The sequence below is a fragment of the Desmodus rotundus genome, chromosome 8, assembly GCF_022682495.2.
Source record: "Desmodus rotundus isolate HL8 chromosome 8, HLdesRot8A.1, whole genome shotgun sequence".
In the NCBI taxonomy this organism is placed as follows: domain Eukaryota; kingdom Metazoa; phylum Chordata; class Mammalia; order Chiroptera; family Phyllostomidae; genus Desmodus; species Desmodus rotundus.
The window spans coordinates 117,048,686-117,063,066 of record NC_071394.1 but is presented as its reverse complement, the minus strand read 5'-3'; the positions used below and the strand labels follow the sequence as shown (position 1 = coordinate 117,063,066).

At 37.7% G+C, this 14,381-nt stretch overlaps 1 protein-coding gene across 13 annotated transcripts in view; it reads left to right on the top strand.

Moving 5' to 3' along the window:
• SLC4A7 (solute carrier family 4 member 7) overlaps nt 1-14,381 on the top strand; it is a 96,244-nt gene that overhangs the window by 31,571 nt on the left and 50,292 nt on the right. For 7 of the 13 annotated variants that reach the window (XM_053930463.2, XM_053930461.1, XM_053930462.2 and 4 more), the window contains exons 2-6: nt 4,406-4,487; nt 8,076-8,222; nt 8,797-8,935; nt 9,724-9,884; nt 11,789-11,938. In XM_053930463.2, coding sequence (XP_053786438.1) covers nt 4,406-4,487; nt 8,076-8,222; nt 8,797-8,935; nt 9,724-9,884; nt 11,789-11,938 — 679 coding nt within the window. Of the gene's footprint in view, nt 1-4,405; nt 4,488-8,075; nt 8,223-8,796; nt 8,936-9,723; nt 9,885-11,788; nt 11,978-14,381 lie in introns of all 13 variants that reach the window. The other 6 variants (XM_053930468.1, XM_053930467.2, XM_053930464.2 and 3 more) reach the window with 1 other exon arrangement.

Sequence of the window (14,381 nt, the reverse complement as noted above, 5' to 3'; positions counted from 1 at the left end):
TTCAACCAACTGAGCCACCAGGCCGGGGCAGTTACCTTATAAGTAGAAGCTTGTAGCCAAGGATAAAATAATTTGGTTAAGATTAGAGTGATCAGTCCTGCATTTATATACTTTAGGTGCTTTTCCACTCTTTCGTGTGTTTCAGTTTTCCCAGTGCCTCAGCTTTATTTCATTTTAGGTACGTTTTGTAGGCACTGGCTTGGATTCACTCCCTTATCTGAGGTTAAGAATGGAAACATTTTGATGTCAAGGGTTGTCTGTGATGTTGCTATTATTAGTTTTCCACTATATTCTTGGAGGGAAAAAATTCCCTACCTTGGAGGTAGAGATTTTTTCCTAGATGCAGACTTAAAAGTAACTAACCTATTAGATTAAACTTGAATTTGTTCTTTTAAAAAATACTAAAAGTAAAAATTTGTTGTAACACAAAATCGAACACTCCGTGATTGTCCGCCTGTGTTCTTTCTTACTGCTTCCCAGTCATCATGGTGCCAGTGTTAACAGTTCAACACAGCCTTCAAAATGCTCAATGCGACATACACTTTTATACATAGTACTTTTACTTATGGTACTTTCAAAAAACAAAAATTTACTATATATAGTGTAGTAACTCTATGTTTAGAAATAGGGCTTAAAGCATTATACAAAAGTGACAGGATTTAAAATGCAGTATGTTTGTTTCAGAATTGCCGCGCCCCCTTGAAACATCAGTGGCCTTGTTCTAGGAGATTTTCAATATGTAGCGATATGCACCCTGCGTACTCTGGTGAGTTACTTGTAGAATGTCAGGATGGCCAAGTCGTGTGTCCTACTTAATATTCGCACTTGTCGCAGCCTGCCTTTCTGATTCATGTTTCACAGCCATTGAAAAGCCAAGTTTGTAAGAGAAGAGAGGAATGAAGATGCTTCTCCCCTCCCCCTTTACAGTTCTAGTGTTGTAAAAATTTTAGACTTGAAAATTTTAACTTTTGTTTGTTCTACAAGTTACATGTGAAGACATTCTAATGAAAACTCTTTCATTAGAGTTTTCTAATGAAAACTAATTGAAAACTAATAATAACAGTATAGTGATGTTCTCACTTGGCTTTAAGTTAAATGACTGACTTAAGGTCACAGATAGTGTCTAATGGGAGAAGCTGGATGGACCATAAGAGGATGTGCTGATGGACAGCCGTTGTATTTTAATGTGCCTTTTCTTACACATATCAGAAGTTTTTTTTATGATAGATGTTTAGAGGTCAAAGAGTGTTTTAAATAAGCAAATATTGTGAGATTGCCCGCTGTAAGCGATTTTTGAGTGTTAACTGATCAGTGTTAGTCCATCTATGCATGTAAGTATGTCTGCATAGAAATAAAAGGTTTTGTTGTGGTTTGGGGTGAGAGGTAAGTGCATTGTCTTGTTTTCTATCTTGGTAATTGTTCTGGCTATGTGAAAGTTTAGAATGGGAGCAGTTAATCCCTTTGAAAATACACAGTATGCTGCCTCTTGGGATAACACAACTTCTGCCCTTGTAATTTAGGAGACGGCTTGTCTTTTGTACCTGTGCAGGTTTAGGGACTAAATGGTATTAAGTCACTGGAGGAAAGTTGAATAAAGATTTTAGAGTATCGCACTCTTAGTGGATGGTAATTATTGATTGTCCATTCTTACAATTTTTTGTAGGTTTTTGTTTGTTTCCTATTTTTTAAAAAAAGATTCATTTTTAGATGGGGGAAGGGAGGGAGAAAGAGAGGGAGAGAAAAATTAGATGTGAGGGAGAAACATCCATTGGTTGCGTCTCTCTTGCACCCAGATGGGGGACTAAACCCGCAACCCAGGCGTGTGCCCTGACTGGGAATCAAACCACTGACCTTTTGCTTTGTCCAGCCAACTGAGCCACACCAGTCAGGGCTGTTTGTTTCCCGTTTTCAGCCTTTCCTCATTTCCATGGTGCATGATTGCCGTAAGGCAGTTTGATTAACCTACGTACTGTTTTCTGTCGTCTTTCTTAATCATTATGTCACATGGTCTACATGGCCTGCTTGCTACTTCTTTAAATATGGTGGCTTAGCAAGTCATTTTTTTCCCTCTGAATTTCCTATATTAAGTTGAACACCAATCATTGAGAGTCATGTACAAGTACCACTTGATAACCAAACCTATTTGACTCTATAGTTTGGATATCAAGAGATTTGTATTCTCTAATATCCTGAGTCTGGTTCCGAGTTTTGGGTAGCAAATAGTGAGCATTTGGATGGCAGGGAATTCATTTAAAATGTAATCAGATGGATTCAGTTCCTGAGTTTAAAGATGAGAGAATTTGGATACTGAGAGTCTGGATAGCAGGAACAATTGTATATGAGTCTGGTTTGTATTTACTGAGAAAAGCTATCTACAGAAGTACAAAACTATAGAGCAAAAATGGGAAGAGACTTTAAAAGACCATTTTACCCCACCTCCTGTTTGACCCTTTCTAAAACAACTGATTCTCCGGTTGTTGGGCGTTGAGAGGGGTAAGAAGCTAACCAACTACATCGTGTGCCACTCTGGCCTGTTGCTCTCAGCGCTGGAGGAGATGCCGGGCAGTAAGAGGAACCACAGAGGAAACAGGATGGTTGAAAGCTTGCCTTGGGAAATTAAAAAAAGACTATGATTGGATGGGTAGAAAAGTAACTTCGTTCTAGAAAAGTGGTGTTCAGTGGAATACTAACAGTGTGATAATTGATGTTAGTATTATTTAATTCTCTCATCTCCAGTTGTCTCTGTTGTCTACAAAGCTACCGATGAAAGCATAAGGACCTTCTAAGAGAACAAATTAGATCACTTCCTTTCCTTCTTGAAAGCAGTGTATTTTCTCTCCTGCTCTGGAAAGTCTGTAGTACTTTGCTTCCAGCTGAGCCAGAACATTGCCCTTTTCCTTTGTGCCCATCCCTTTGCCTGCTCCACAGGTCATCTGCCCCTCCACAAAGTCAGCCCCTTTCTACTCGTTTCTGGTTCATTAGCCTCTTCCTGGGCCACCCTACTGCATTCATCTTTTGCTTTGATTCGTTGACAGAGGCACTGTGGGATGGGAACCCTCTGGTGGGAACAGCTTGCTGAATGAGGTTTCGTGCTTTAGGTTCCTCTGTGTACTGCACACTCAATACAGACTCTGTGAGCTGGTGGTTGTTGCCTGTGAAGTTCAGATAGGCCTGTTTCCTATCAGCCAGCCCTTCCTCGGAGCCTTTGTACATCTTTTAAAAGCTTGGATGTGCTCTTCCAGTGACTCCCGGTCCTCGGCTTGGCTAAGGACAGCAGCATCCTTTTGCACTGCTCCCTGCTCCTGGTGTACTACCCGCCAACCTTTGTCACGTGAAAGGGAATAGACTTTCCAGAGCGGCTGGAAGTGGTGGTGGTGTCGTCCTTGTTACCCTGGGCCACCCAGTCTGGCTGCACCTGTGGGAACACCTTGTGGAGGTTCAAAGCTTCATGCTGCCCTGCAAGGTTAAAGGTCGGCGAGGTTGACTGTTTTCCTTGCCCAGCTCCCGCAGACCCATGCTGGGCCAAGGGTACAGAGTGCATGACAACGGCAGATGAAGACTTTTTGAGGGAAGGGAACTAGTTCTTCTGTCTCCATCGGTGGCATAGAATCTTGTGCGTAGTAATTACACAGTAGTTAATGGTGATTATCATGCTCCTTTGAAAGTTAAATTTCAGGTTGAGAAGGGAAGTTTTATTTTCTTAGAAGTAATCTGTGCCATATTTTACAGTAAATATATTTAGCCCTTGCTGAGCTGAAGAAGGGAACAGAATTAGGAAGGAAGACTTACAACTTAAAGCTAGACTCTCCTTATGGGTTAACTTTTAGCATGGCTTTTCCTTTGTATAAATAATAAGTTCTTGTAACTTTGAATCTTAGTTAATTTGTCAGTGAAGTGGTACTGACATGTTACCGACATGAAAGTAGTACTACATGTTACTACTCATTTTTGACAATTTTACATTTAACCATAATTCTGTCTATTATAGCTCAGTTAAGTGTTTCCTTTTAATTAGAGGACCAAGGAGCAAAGAATAAAAAGTAAAGTATTCTATATTGATTATCTAAGGGTCCCCCTCACCCCAGATGTTCTTTAATTTCTGATCTGTGCAGGGTCTTTCTGTTGAAGTGAATGTATGTACCAGTTACTTAGTAACTTCCATAGAATACCAATTAAACATCTTTGCCATCTCGGTTCTTCCCATGAGATTTTGGAATGGTCTTCTGTGGATTAAAAAACAGCATATAAGCATACTTTAAAATGAGTGCAGTTAGCTGTAATAAAAATTTAGTTCTTTAATAGGAAGGCAGTATTATATATTTTGGGGCTATCTCAAATGCTACACCTAGTAGTAGGTCCTTACTATATATTAATTTATAAACCAATGAAAACAATTTCTTTATAGGGTCCTGATGAAGAAGCTGTTGTGGATCTCGGTAAAACCAGTTCAACCGTGAACACCAAGTTTGAAAAAGAAGAACTAGAAAGTAAGTTTGTTTACAGTCACTCATGCTTAGCAGGGCAATTCACTAATGAATGTTAGTGTCCTTTTAGATTTACCTACTATTTGTGGAAGTATTTTTTGTTGTGAGGCAGAGCATACACTGAGAGGGGTGCTCAATTATACTTTCCAAATAGAATTTCAAGACTAATTCAGCAAACACTCATGTAACCACTACCTATATCTGCAAATAGAACATTCTTGGATTATTAACTCTTTGTTGAAAGTAGGCATAACATAGATTATGTTACACAAACTTGACAATGGTTACCATTAGTTAACTTGGAGAATTGAAATGCCACAGTTACGAAATCAGTTAACACTCTCATTGTTTTCATTTCTAGCAGGTTGGGTAATTTGTGTTGTGAACAAACTAGAGTAGCAGACTAATAAAAGCCACAGTTATCACTGGTTGTCATCTGAATACTCATTTTATAGGTCTGTTACATTAAACTTTTGAAAGGCTGTAATAACCTCAACATAGAATTGTGGTGCAGAGGAATTGTTTGCCAATCTTTCTTTCCTAAGCAGAAAAAAAGTGGTTTCTTTTTCTTTGTTCATTTTCTTTTTAAATAAATTTAGATTTACAGAAGAGTTGCAAAGCTTTGGCCAGCTTTTTATGTTAACGTTTTATGTAACCAGCATAAAGTTTGTGAAAACGAAGAAGCGAACCGTGGTAACGACTCTCTGAACTAAACTCCAGATTTTATGTGGATTCACCGGTTTTTCCAGTGATGTGCTCTTTGTGTTCCCAAGGTCCAGATGAACCAACGGTTCAGGATCCAGTCGTCCATTCAGTTGTCATGGCTCCTTAGTCTCCTCTGCTCTCTCACAGGTCCTCCATCACTCCTCGCTTTTCATGACCTTGGTTTTTTGAAGAGGAGTGGTTGACTACTTTGTAGAAGGGAAGTCTCGAAGTTTGGGTTTGTCTAATGTTATTATATTCATAGACCAAGATTATGCATGTTGGGGAACATACCACAGAAGTGACTGGCTATTCTCAGTGTATCACATCTGTGGACATACGATATCAACGTGACTTACTGTTGATGATGTTAACCTCAGACACTTGGTCAAGGTGATGTTCGTGACAAATGTTTTGGTAGACTTATTTTGGGGGCTTTTTGAGAACACATTGTTAAATTAAACTCTCTGTGAAAACTGGTATCATATGGGGCCACTAATCTGTGGCTTGTAAAAAGGAGATGAGAAGAGACACAAGTGTTCTCCTCATTTACTTTCTGAGATAAAAAAAAAAGAAACTATCTTTTAAATTTGACTTTTAAAATCTAGACTTATTAGGGCTTCTAGAAAGAACCTCAGTTACCTAGACGTTTGTGGTTAGATTCTGTGAATTACAGGGACTCTGGAAGTTAAAATTTTAGCAATAATTTCATTAATTCAATTGTATGGTGATAATATTTAATCCATCACTTACCATTTAATGTCATCTCTGAGACACGTGTGACCTAGACCATGAAGAGAGGCACTTGACCATATTTCTTGGCTTCCTTTAGTTACTCTAAAGCCCCTTAACTTTGCATACTTTGTACGTATCTACATTTTAATGTCAAGTTTGAGGGAGAGATTAAGTTTATTTCAGAGTTTGATTAAATAGGCCGTTGATGATAAAAAGTAAAGGTGAAAGAAAAATTATGAGAGCACCCTTAGGGGGCAATAATAAAAACAGGGGGAAAAAACCTTGCATGGTCCGATCGCTCTCAGTCTTTGGATTCTAACATATTTTTATTTATTTTGTCTGAATTGCACACTCATGAATGAATTATTTATTTAATTCTAAATTACTAACTCGTAAAATTCATTTTTGTTTTGGTGCGTTGGGGCTTATGTGCCAAAACCCATTAGTACTAATTGGGGTAACAATGTTGTAATTTCCAGTTCACAGTGGTAAGAACTTGTTTCTTTAATTTCTACTTTTCTTTGGTGTTCACAAAAAAATGGTTTCACTAAAATGAAATTGTGAGCTCACTGAATTTTGTTACAGTTTTTTTTCACTTTTCTTGCGATATAATTTGTATAACATAACATGCACCAGTTTAAAGCATATAATTCATTGTGTTTTAGTACGTATGCGATGTTGTGGATAACCACGCTCTAATTCCAAGAACTTTTCCATCATTCCATAAAGAAACCCTTTATCGTTGGTTTTTAAATTCGGGAATTTCTGGTAAAACACTTTCAAATAATTGATACTGAATTTTTGTAGTTCTTCATCTAGTGCTTAACCATGAACTAGGTAGAGTGGTGGGTACTGTGAGATGTTAGATGATTTTACTTCACTGTGTTTTTATAGGTCTTGTGTCTTTTAGTTTAAAAGGTGATTATTTGCCTTATTGACACGGGTACTGTGGCAACTAAACAAGAAGTCAGCGTGCGCCACCTTTCTCCAGCCTTAGCTGGGGCGTGTGTGTCGGGCAACGCAGAGGCTTTGCTGCTCTGTGTGCCTGCTGTAAAAGACTGCAAAATCCCCGTGAGTTTGGGCTTCCAAATAAATTGTATCAAGTGGCAAGTTTGCAAATTACAGAATCCACGAGTAGTTAGGATTGACTGTACTTGTGAATCTTACCTAGAGGTGAAGATCTTGGATTTCTCGATGTAGTCATTTTCTGACTGTTGTGCGGCGTTTGTCAGGAGAGGAATGACATCACTGTTCGTATTTGCGCAGACTACTTTTTTGTGTTCCTTTTTGTACGTAAAGGCAAAAGGCGGCCCTACGCCAGATGGTTTTTGCCTAGTTGCAAATTAGTTACGTTTGTAGTCCATGACCCCTACCACTCAACACAACTTAGATAGGAACCTCATTAAAATTAATTAAGAAATCAATTTCATGCTTTTTAGTAGTCGACACAGCGCTGCTAGCTGTCTTGCTCCCTGACTCAGTTCTGTGTAGTGGGCAAGAGCAGAGACTGCCTTTCGTAACCATTTTGTTCATCAGAGTACAGACTCAGAATAATGCAACATCAGCTGTAGCCTTTTCCATCTTAAAGTTATATCATAACCTTACTGTATTGCTTTGTTTTCCCCATCTGATAATTTCTACCCTTTAACTAGAGTATTTGGAACATTTACATTTATTGTAGCCCTCAGTAATTTAGACTTTGATGATTTGAGATTTTCAAAACTTTAAGAAATTAGTAAAAATGTACAAATACCCCAATATAAAGTATTTAATTATCATTAAAACATATCTCTTAAGAACCTTGACTCACTGGGATTGGCCGTAAATGTAGGTGGAATAAATTCATGTCCACATAGTATGACTTTAGGAGAGCCAAGCTCTGTTTTTCAAAATATCATTCTAGACTTGCCAGCTAATGCTTACCCCCAAGTAACCGTGTAGCTGGTGTGTGTATCAGTCAGGGGTGTTAGCCCTTGCTGTAGCATTTTGTGTAGGGCTCTATAAAATAAGGGAAGTAACAGGAGACTAGCTTTTCTAATTATGTGAATTTATCTGTAATTTTCTTTTATCAGAGTAAGTCATGGCATGCTTTTGCGCATATCACTTCTTTTCCCTTTTGGAAAGCCAGTAATGTGTTTCTGAACCTTCTGCTAGGTCATCGAGCTGTATACATTGGTGTTCACGTCCCATTTAGTAAAGAGAGTCGTCGACGTCATCGGCATCGTGGACACAAGCATCACCACCGGAGAAGAAAAGATAAAGAATCAGATAAAGAAGATGGACGGGAGTCTCCTTCCTATGGTAAAAGAAAACTGTACCTCTCCACTAACAGTTCAAATCGAACCAGAGACAAGGGCCTCAGCTGATAAGAGCTTTGCGCCTCCACAATAGTAGGAAAAGTCAGTGTACCTCTAGCTTTGGGTTTTCCCGTATTTTTTGGAACTTGGGATTTTCTTTTTTCACTTTTGAACTTAGCTACATATTAAATACATATTATTTCATGTTCTTTATAATCCAACTTTCCACGTATTTTTAGTGAAGAGAAAGTCCTGTCTTTGAGTATAGTGTTCCAAGTTTTTGGATGGTGCTTGTTTTTATTTGTTTGTTTTACCATCAGTTAGTTACATAATTACTTAGTCTTGTTTATTTTTAACATGAAATTTTTCTTTCTCACCTGTGGATGTGATCTTTCTGTGATTTGTTTTTTTTTCCTGGATGGTCGCACCTGTTTCCTTCCAGAATTACAGTATTTTAAGGATAAAAGAGTTTTGATGATGTATCTTTGACCAAAGGATTTCACTTTCAAAAACTGTGAGTTTATCTTTGAATGGATTGAGGGAAATTGTGAGCTCATTTAAATTCTTATTTTGTAAAGACACACCGTCCCAGAGGGTTCAGTTCATCCTGGGCACTGAGGATGACGATGAGGAGCACATCCCGCATGACCTCTTCACGGAGATGGATGAGCTGTGCTACAGAGATGGACAGGAGTACGAGTGGAAAGAAACTGCCAGGTGATAAATGCTGGCTCAGTGTTTTGCATGATGGTGGCTTTACCTGGTTTCTTTCTGTAATGAGAACATAAAATCGAAATTATCATTATAGATACAACATTGCTTGAAAACAATGAGCAGAGAATCTCCTCGTGTCTGGAAATTATCCTTAGTTTTTCTCTTTATTCTCAAAATTTGTTTCCATAAATATTTATTACTACTATAACTTAATGCCGAAGGAGTTATGGTATAGATTTTCATAAGTTTTTAATTACAGAAACAAATTTGAAAAATCAAAATCTTGTGTATTATAAGTTTAAAAAGAAGATTAGAAGTGGAAACTGCAAAGTGCCCCAGTTTTTGGAGACTTTTTATTGCGATAGCTTAAATCAGAAAGAGGAGCCACAAGGATACCTTGTGACTAATGGGTGTTACCGACCATAGCCTGCCTACTGCATTTTGCCGTGTATAATGTGTTTCCACGTATAATGTGCAACCATGGTTTTGGCCTAAACTTTCAGGGGAAAAAATCTTTTCTTTATGGAATACAGTAAAAACAAAATTAGATACAGAATTAGGTCCACCCATGTAGAATGCGTATTCTTATTTTCCCTCAAAGATTTGGGCAAAAAACGTGCACGTTATACATGGCAAAATACAGTTAATTGTAAAAATGTGTTTGTAGCCAAATTTTGGTTGGGTAGTGATCTTTGCTTCTCTTTCAAAGAGCACCGTTACATGTATCGTATTAAATAAGCCAATGAAAATGTCATTATTTATAAAATATTTTTATACATTATACATTTTAGATGGCTGAAATTTGAAGAGGATGTTGAAGACGGTGGGGACCGGTGGAGTAAACCCTATGTGGCAACTCTCTCTTTGCACAGTCTTTTCGAACTAAGGAGTTGCATCCTCAATGGAACGGTCATGCTGGATATGCGAGCAAGCACTCTAGATGAAATAGCAGGTTATAGCAAATTGACGCTTTTATATTCAAGGTGTACGGAAATTAGAGATACTTCAGTAAGGGAAAGAAAGTAGAATTTTAGGTCATTGATTCAGCAACTGTATTTTGAGCTTCCATTCAGTGCGGGGCAGTACGAAGAGTAGACCTGTAAATGACACTGTTTGCTGCTGATAAGTCTGGAGTCTGTTAGATTAGACGCAACTACAGCATCAGGAAGAAAGTGAGTAGAATCATAAGCCAGATATGGAGTCAGTTTTCTGGAAATGTGGAGGAAAGAGCTTTCGGTTTCTTTGTTTTTTTGGACGAAGGTATCCGGGGAAGATCTACAGAACATGCTAACTGTACAACGTGCTTACGGAACTTCGAACAAATGGGCACAGGCGGCAGTCGGTATACGAGAAAAGTGGTCTAAGGAGTATGAAGAGAAGGAAGGAAAGTCTAGAAAGTATAGACAGGTGTGATTTCAGGAAAGTCAGTGCGAGTGTACAGATTTCTTGAATAGTAATTGGAGACAGGTTTGGAAAATACATTAGAGAGGGGTGTGACTAGCCTTGAATTACGGGATTAAGAAATTGGATTTTATTTGATAGGCAGTTTAGCTCTTGAGTGATGCTCAGGTTGGAGAGTGGTGTGATCCAGCGTGTGTCAGGAAGATCACTCTGGCAGGAATATGTAGGGTGGCTCTGGATGAGGAAGTGGTTAGAAGCAAGTTAGGCCAGTTATTCTACTGGAATGGTTTAGACTATGGGAATGAAAGATACTGTGGAGATAGAAAGTAGAGAAAGATACCTGTGCTAAAACTATTTCACTATTAACTGTAATTGCTCAAAGCTAACATTAAGTTCAGTGGTAATGAATTTGAGAGGGTGACTACCTTTATAGATTGCTCCCATGGAAAAACAAACAAACAAAATCTATAGTATTTGATCTTCAAGAGAACCAGGTTGTTAGATTTGACCACATGCTGCAAACCTTTAAAGTTATCACAAAAAGTCCTTACTTTTTTGTGTTTATGAAGGAAAATTTGAACTAGGAGTATTGAAATTTGAACATACGGGTCTTACTTTGGCTTTACGATTATCACGGGACACAGCGTAACATTTCAGTACATGTTTCGTCTGACCCACCGTCACTTGTATGGTAGCCTGCAGTCGTTGTGTGAATGGTACAGCTAACCCGCGAGGTTGATCCCCCCCGGTTTCCTTTTGGAGTAATCATACAAGTTTGAAAGCTTGACACTTTTAGTGGCACTACTTACAAATACTGATATGTACTCCATAAATTAAAAATAGTGCAGCCACCACCGTAATTTATAAAATGTCATCGCCATCCATCTCCCCATCCCCTACACCCCCATCTTCCTAGAACTGATTACTTCGTGGTATTTTATCTATTTGCTCCTGGGTGGTTCCACCTTGGGAAGAGTGAGAGGAAACACGTGATCTGTTCAGTTAACTGCTGCATTCCCAGCACATCATGGCTACTCAGTAAGTAGTTACATGATTAAATGAATGAGTCCAGATACGCATCTACAGTTTTGGGGAAAAGTATGAGGTGAAGTAATAAAATACCTTCACTTCTTCAGGAAGCCAGTATTGTTGGATATTCAGTTTAGTAGAATTGATTGTATCCATGTCAGGAAAGCACTTTCAACTATAGGGACGCTGTAAGTGTAGAACAGCAGTCTTTTAAATAATAGTACTTATTAATGTGAGGGTCTCTGTAATTTGTTCATTTTTGTTGGATAATGTTCCTTTTTCCTTTGTGCATGCATCATGCAGTATTAGAAAAGAACAACACTTTCCAGAACTATGTAAGAATTTTGTTTTTCTAGCATGGTTTCACTTACAGTTTTACCTACGTGCGAGTTGGTTTGTTTGTTTGTTTATTTTTTCTTTGACTAGATATGGTATTGGACAACATGATAGCCTCTGGCCAGTTGGATGAGTCCATTCGAGAGAATGTGAGAGAAGCTCTTCTGAAGAGACATCATCACCAGAATGAGAAGAGATTCACCAGTCGGATCCCCCTGGTTCGCTCTTTTGCAGACATAGGCAAGAAACATTCTGACCCTCACTTGCTTGAGAGGAATGGTGAGATAAGTTGTGGCATCCGATTTTCGCTAACGCTTCCGTTCTAACAGCACTCCAGTATGTTACAGTTAGCGTTCGCGGAAAGGAAGACGTTTTTCCAGACGATTACATAGGTCATTGCGTTATCTTTTTCTATTTTTTTAAAAAAGTGCTCTTCGTGTATTTCAAAATATTTCTAAAATGTCTTTCTTTATAACATGGCAGGATTATCTGTAGAGATTATTTAAATAAAAATCTTCAAGCATTCGCTCTCTTAATGCAACATCCTTAAGTATCAGTAATATTTAAACACGGTCACTCTGTCTAACCCTGGACCACTTCTCCTTCCTGCCTTTTTATTTCTGTTCCAATATTCTTGTGTAATTGATGAAAGAGGCATAAGTTATGATCTATAAATTTTGTTTAACCTTTTTAAAATTCTAAATCTTGAGTAGAACCTTATTATCTGTTAGATTTTTCCTAGTGGGTTTTTTTTTAATCTCTTGAATATACTTTATTAGATGGGCATAACAAGTGTTTTTGGGTTGGTTTGCTGATTTCACCGATCTTTTTTTATTTATACAATTTGAGAAAAGTTTTTATGATTGCTCCTGTCTTATTCCAGGAGTGACATAGGACACAGACCCACATATTCCTGCTCCTCACTCTCACTTACAGTCTAGCAGTGGGTTATTATGCACGGGAAGTGGGGAGGCAGTGGGTTTTTTTAGCCATTTACTTTCGTCACTGTCTTAACGCTGGAACACTGGGAGGTGTTGCCTTTGCTCTTTTTAAAGCAGAGGATTACATCATTGGGGTTCTATTTTGGCTCTCAAAGAGAGCTGATGACAGCCACTCTGGAAAACCCAGGTGCAAAGGGTTAGAGTTGCTTGTGAGGGTCACTATTTCCTCTAGCTGCTGTTGCTGCCCAAGGCTTATGAGGATTACGGTGAAGAGGAGTGGGGGATGGGCCACCGGGTCTTTCTGTCCCTGAAATAATAGTGTGGATTTTAAGTGTTCTACAGGCAAATGGCCATAGGTGATAGGGTTTAATACTGTATCTAAAGTGGACAATAATCATGGTTTGCAGCTCAGCGTAAAATACCTGCATCCATTTCCTTCTGAGCATTTGACCACTAAAAGACAGTATTTTTATTCTGTTTTAAATTGTGACTTTGTATAGTTACGGAAGCTTAAGAATAAAAGAAGTCTCTTCGGATCCTAAGTTCAGTTTAAAAGCTAGCCATCTCTGTCACATTTTGCCTCTCCTTTTCATCTTTTATGTGTTATATATTTTCTACTTTTGTAAAGTGAGTTTACTTACCCAGAGAGACCCTATTAAATCTTTATTTCTCATATGCCCTGTGTCCAGATTATTTTCCAGTTGTAATTTGGTTCCTTTTAATCATAAGACAATGGCTGTTTTCTTTTAAAAGCCATTTTAGCATGGGAATTTTGTTATTTTGTTACATCGTATTGTAATTTAACAGCTTTCCTGCATGTAGCTTACTTCTCCACTAAATGGCAGTTGTTTATGAAGATTTATCTTTATTTTTAATATTTCTGGGGTCTCTCGAGCATGTAGCTTTGATTACTTAGACTTAGATCATATGGGGTTGATTGTTATAAATCTCATTTTCCTAAAAATAATGTAATTTCATTACATTAAGGCACACTTCATAGAGTAGGTGTTTGAACTATGAGTGTACATTACCTTGTGAAATTTGCTAGACTGACTTGTTATTGCTGTTGGTGAGAAATACTTTACGTTTATCTAGTTAGATTAAATACTGTCCATGCTTGTTTATCTGCTTTATTACAAATAAAAGCCTATTTTAGAGTATTTATTAATATCTCTAGAGAGCTCAAGAATATGTATTCTTTAAAATTGACAGTGTTCTTTAAAAAATTACTGTAACTTGTATAATATTTTTAAATTTTACTTTGGGAGAACTATAAGTAGGTGATGTACTGCTGACTTAATGTTTTAAAGATTAAAGTTAGGAATTATTAATATTGTTAATATGGACTTTTCTGGTGAGAGATAATTATCTGTAGTGGTTTAGTACAGTATAGAACAAATACACTAAAATACGCTGTTAGTGCTGGTAAGTTTTGTTTTGGGTTCTAGTTCTTAGATTTTTGTATTATGTTCTTATTTGATATTTGTCATTTATTTAACCAGAAGCTTTTTATTGATATTGTTCTTTTCTTAAAAAGCTTCACTATTGGGCATTGTCAATATTGTCCCCTATAATCTAGAGTAGCATTGTATTATTATTATTATTATTATTATTATTATTATTATTACATCTTCAGGGAACTAATTGTAGCTTGAGCAATTTTTCAGTGACTTTCTAACACTTAAAAACCTGATTGCCGTGCTAACCCTGGTAGCATGAACTTGAAATGTCGGGTCTTTAAA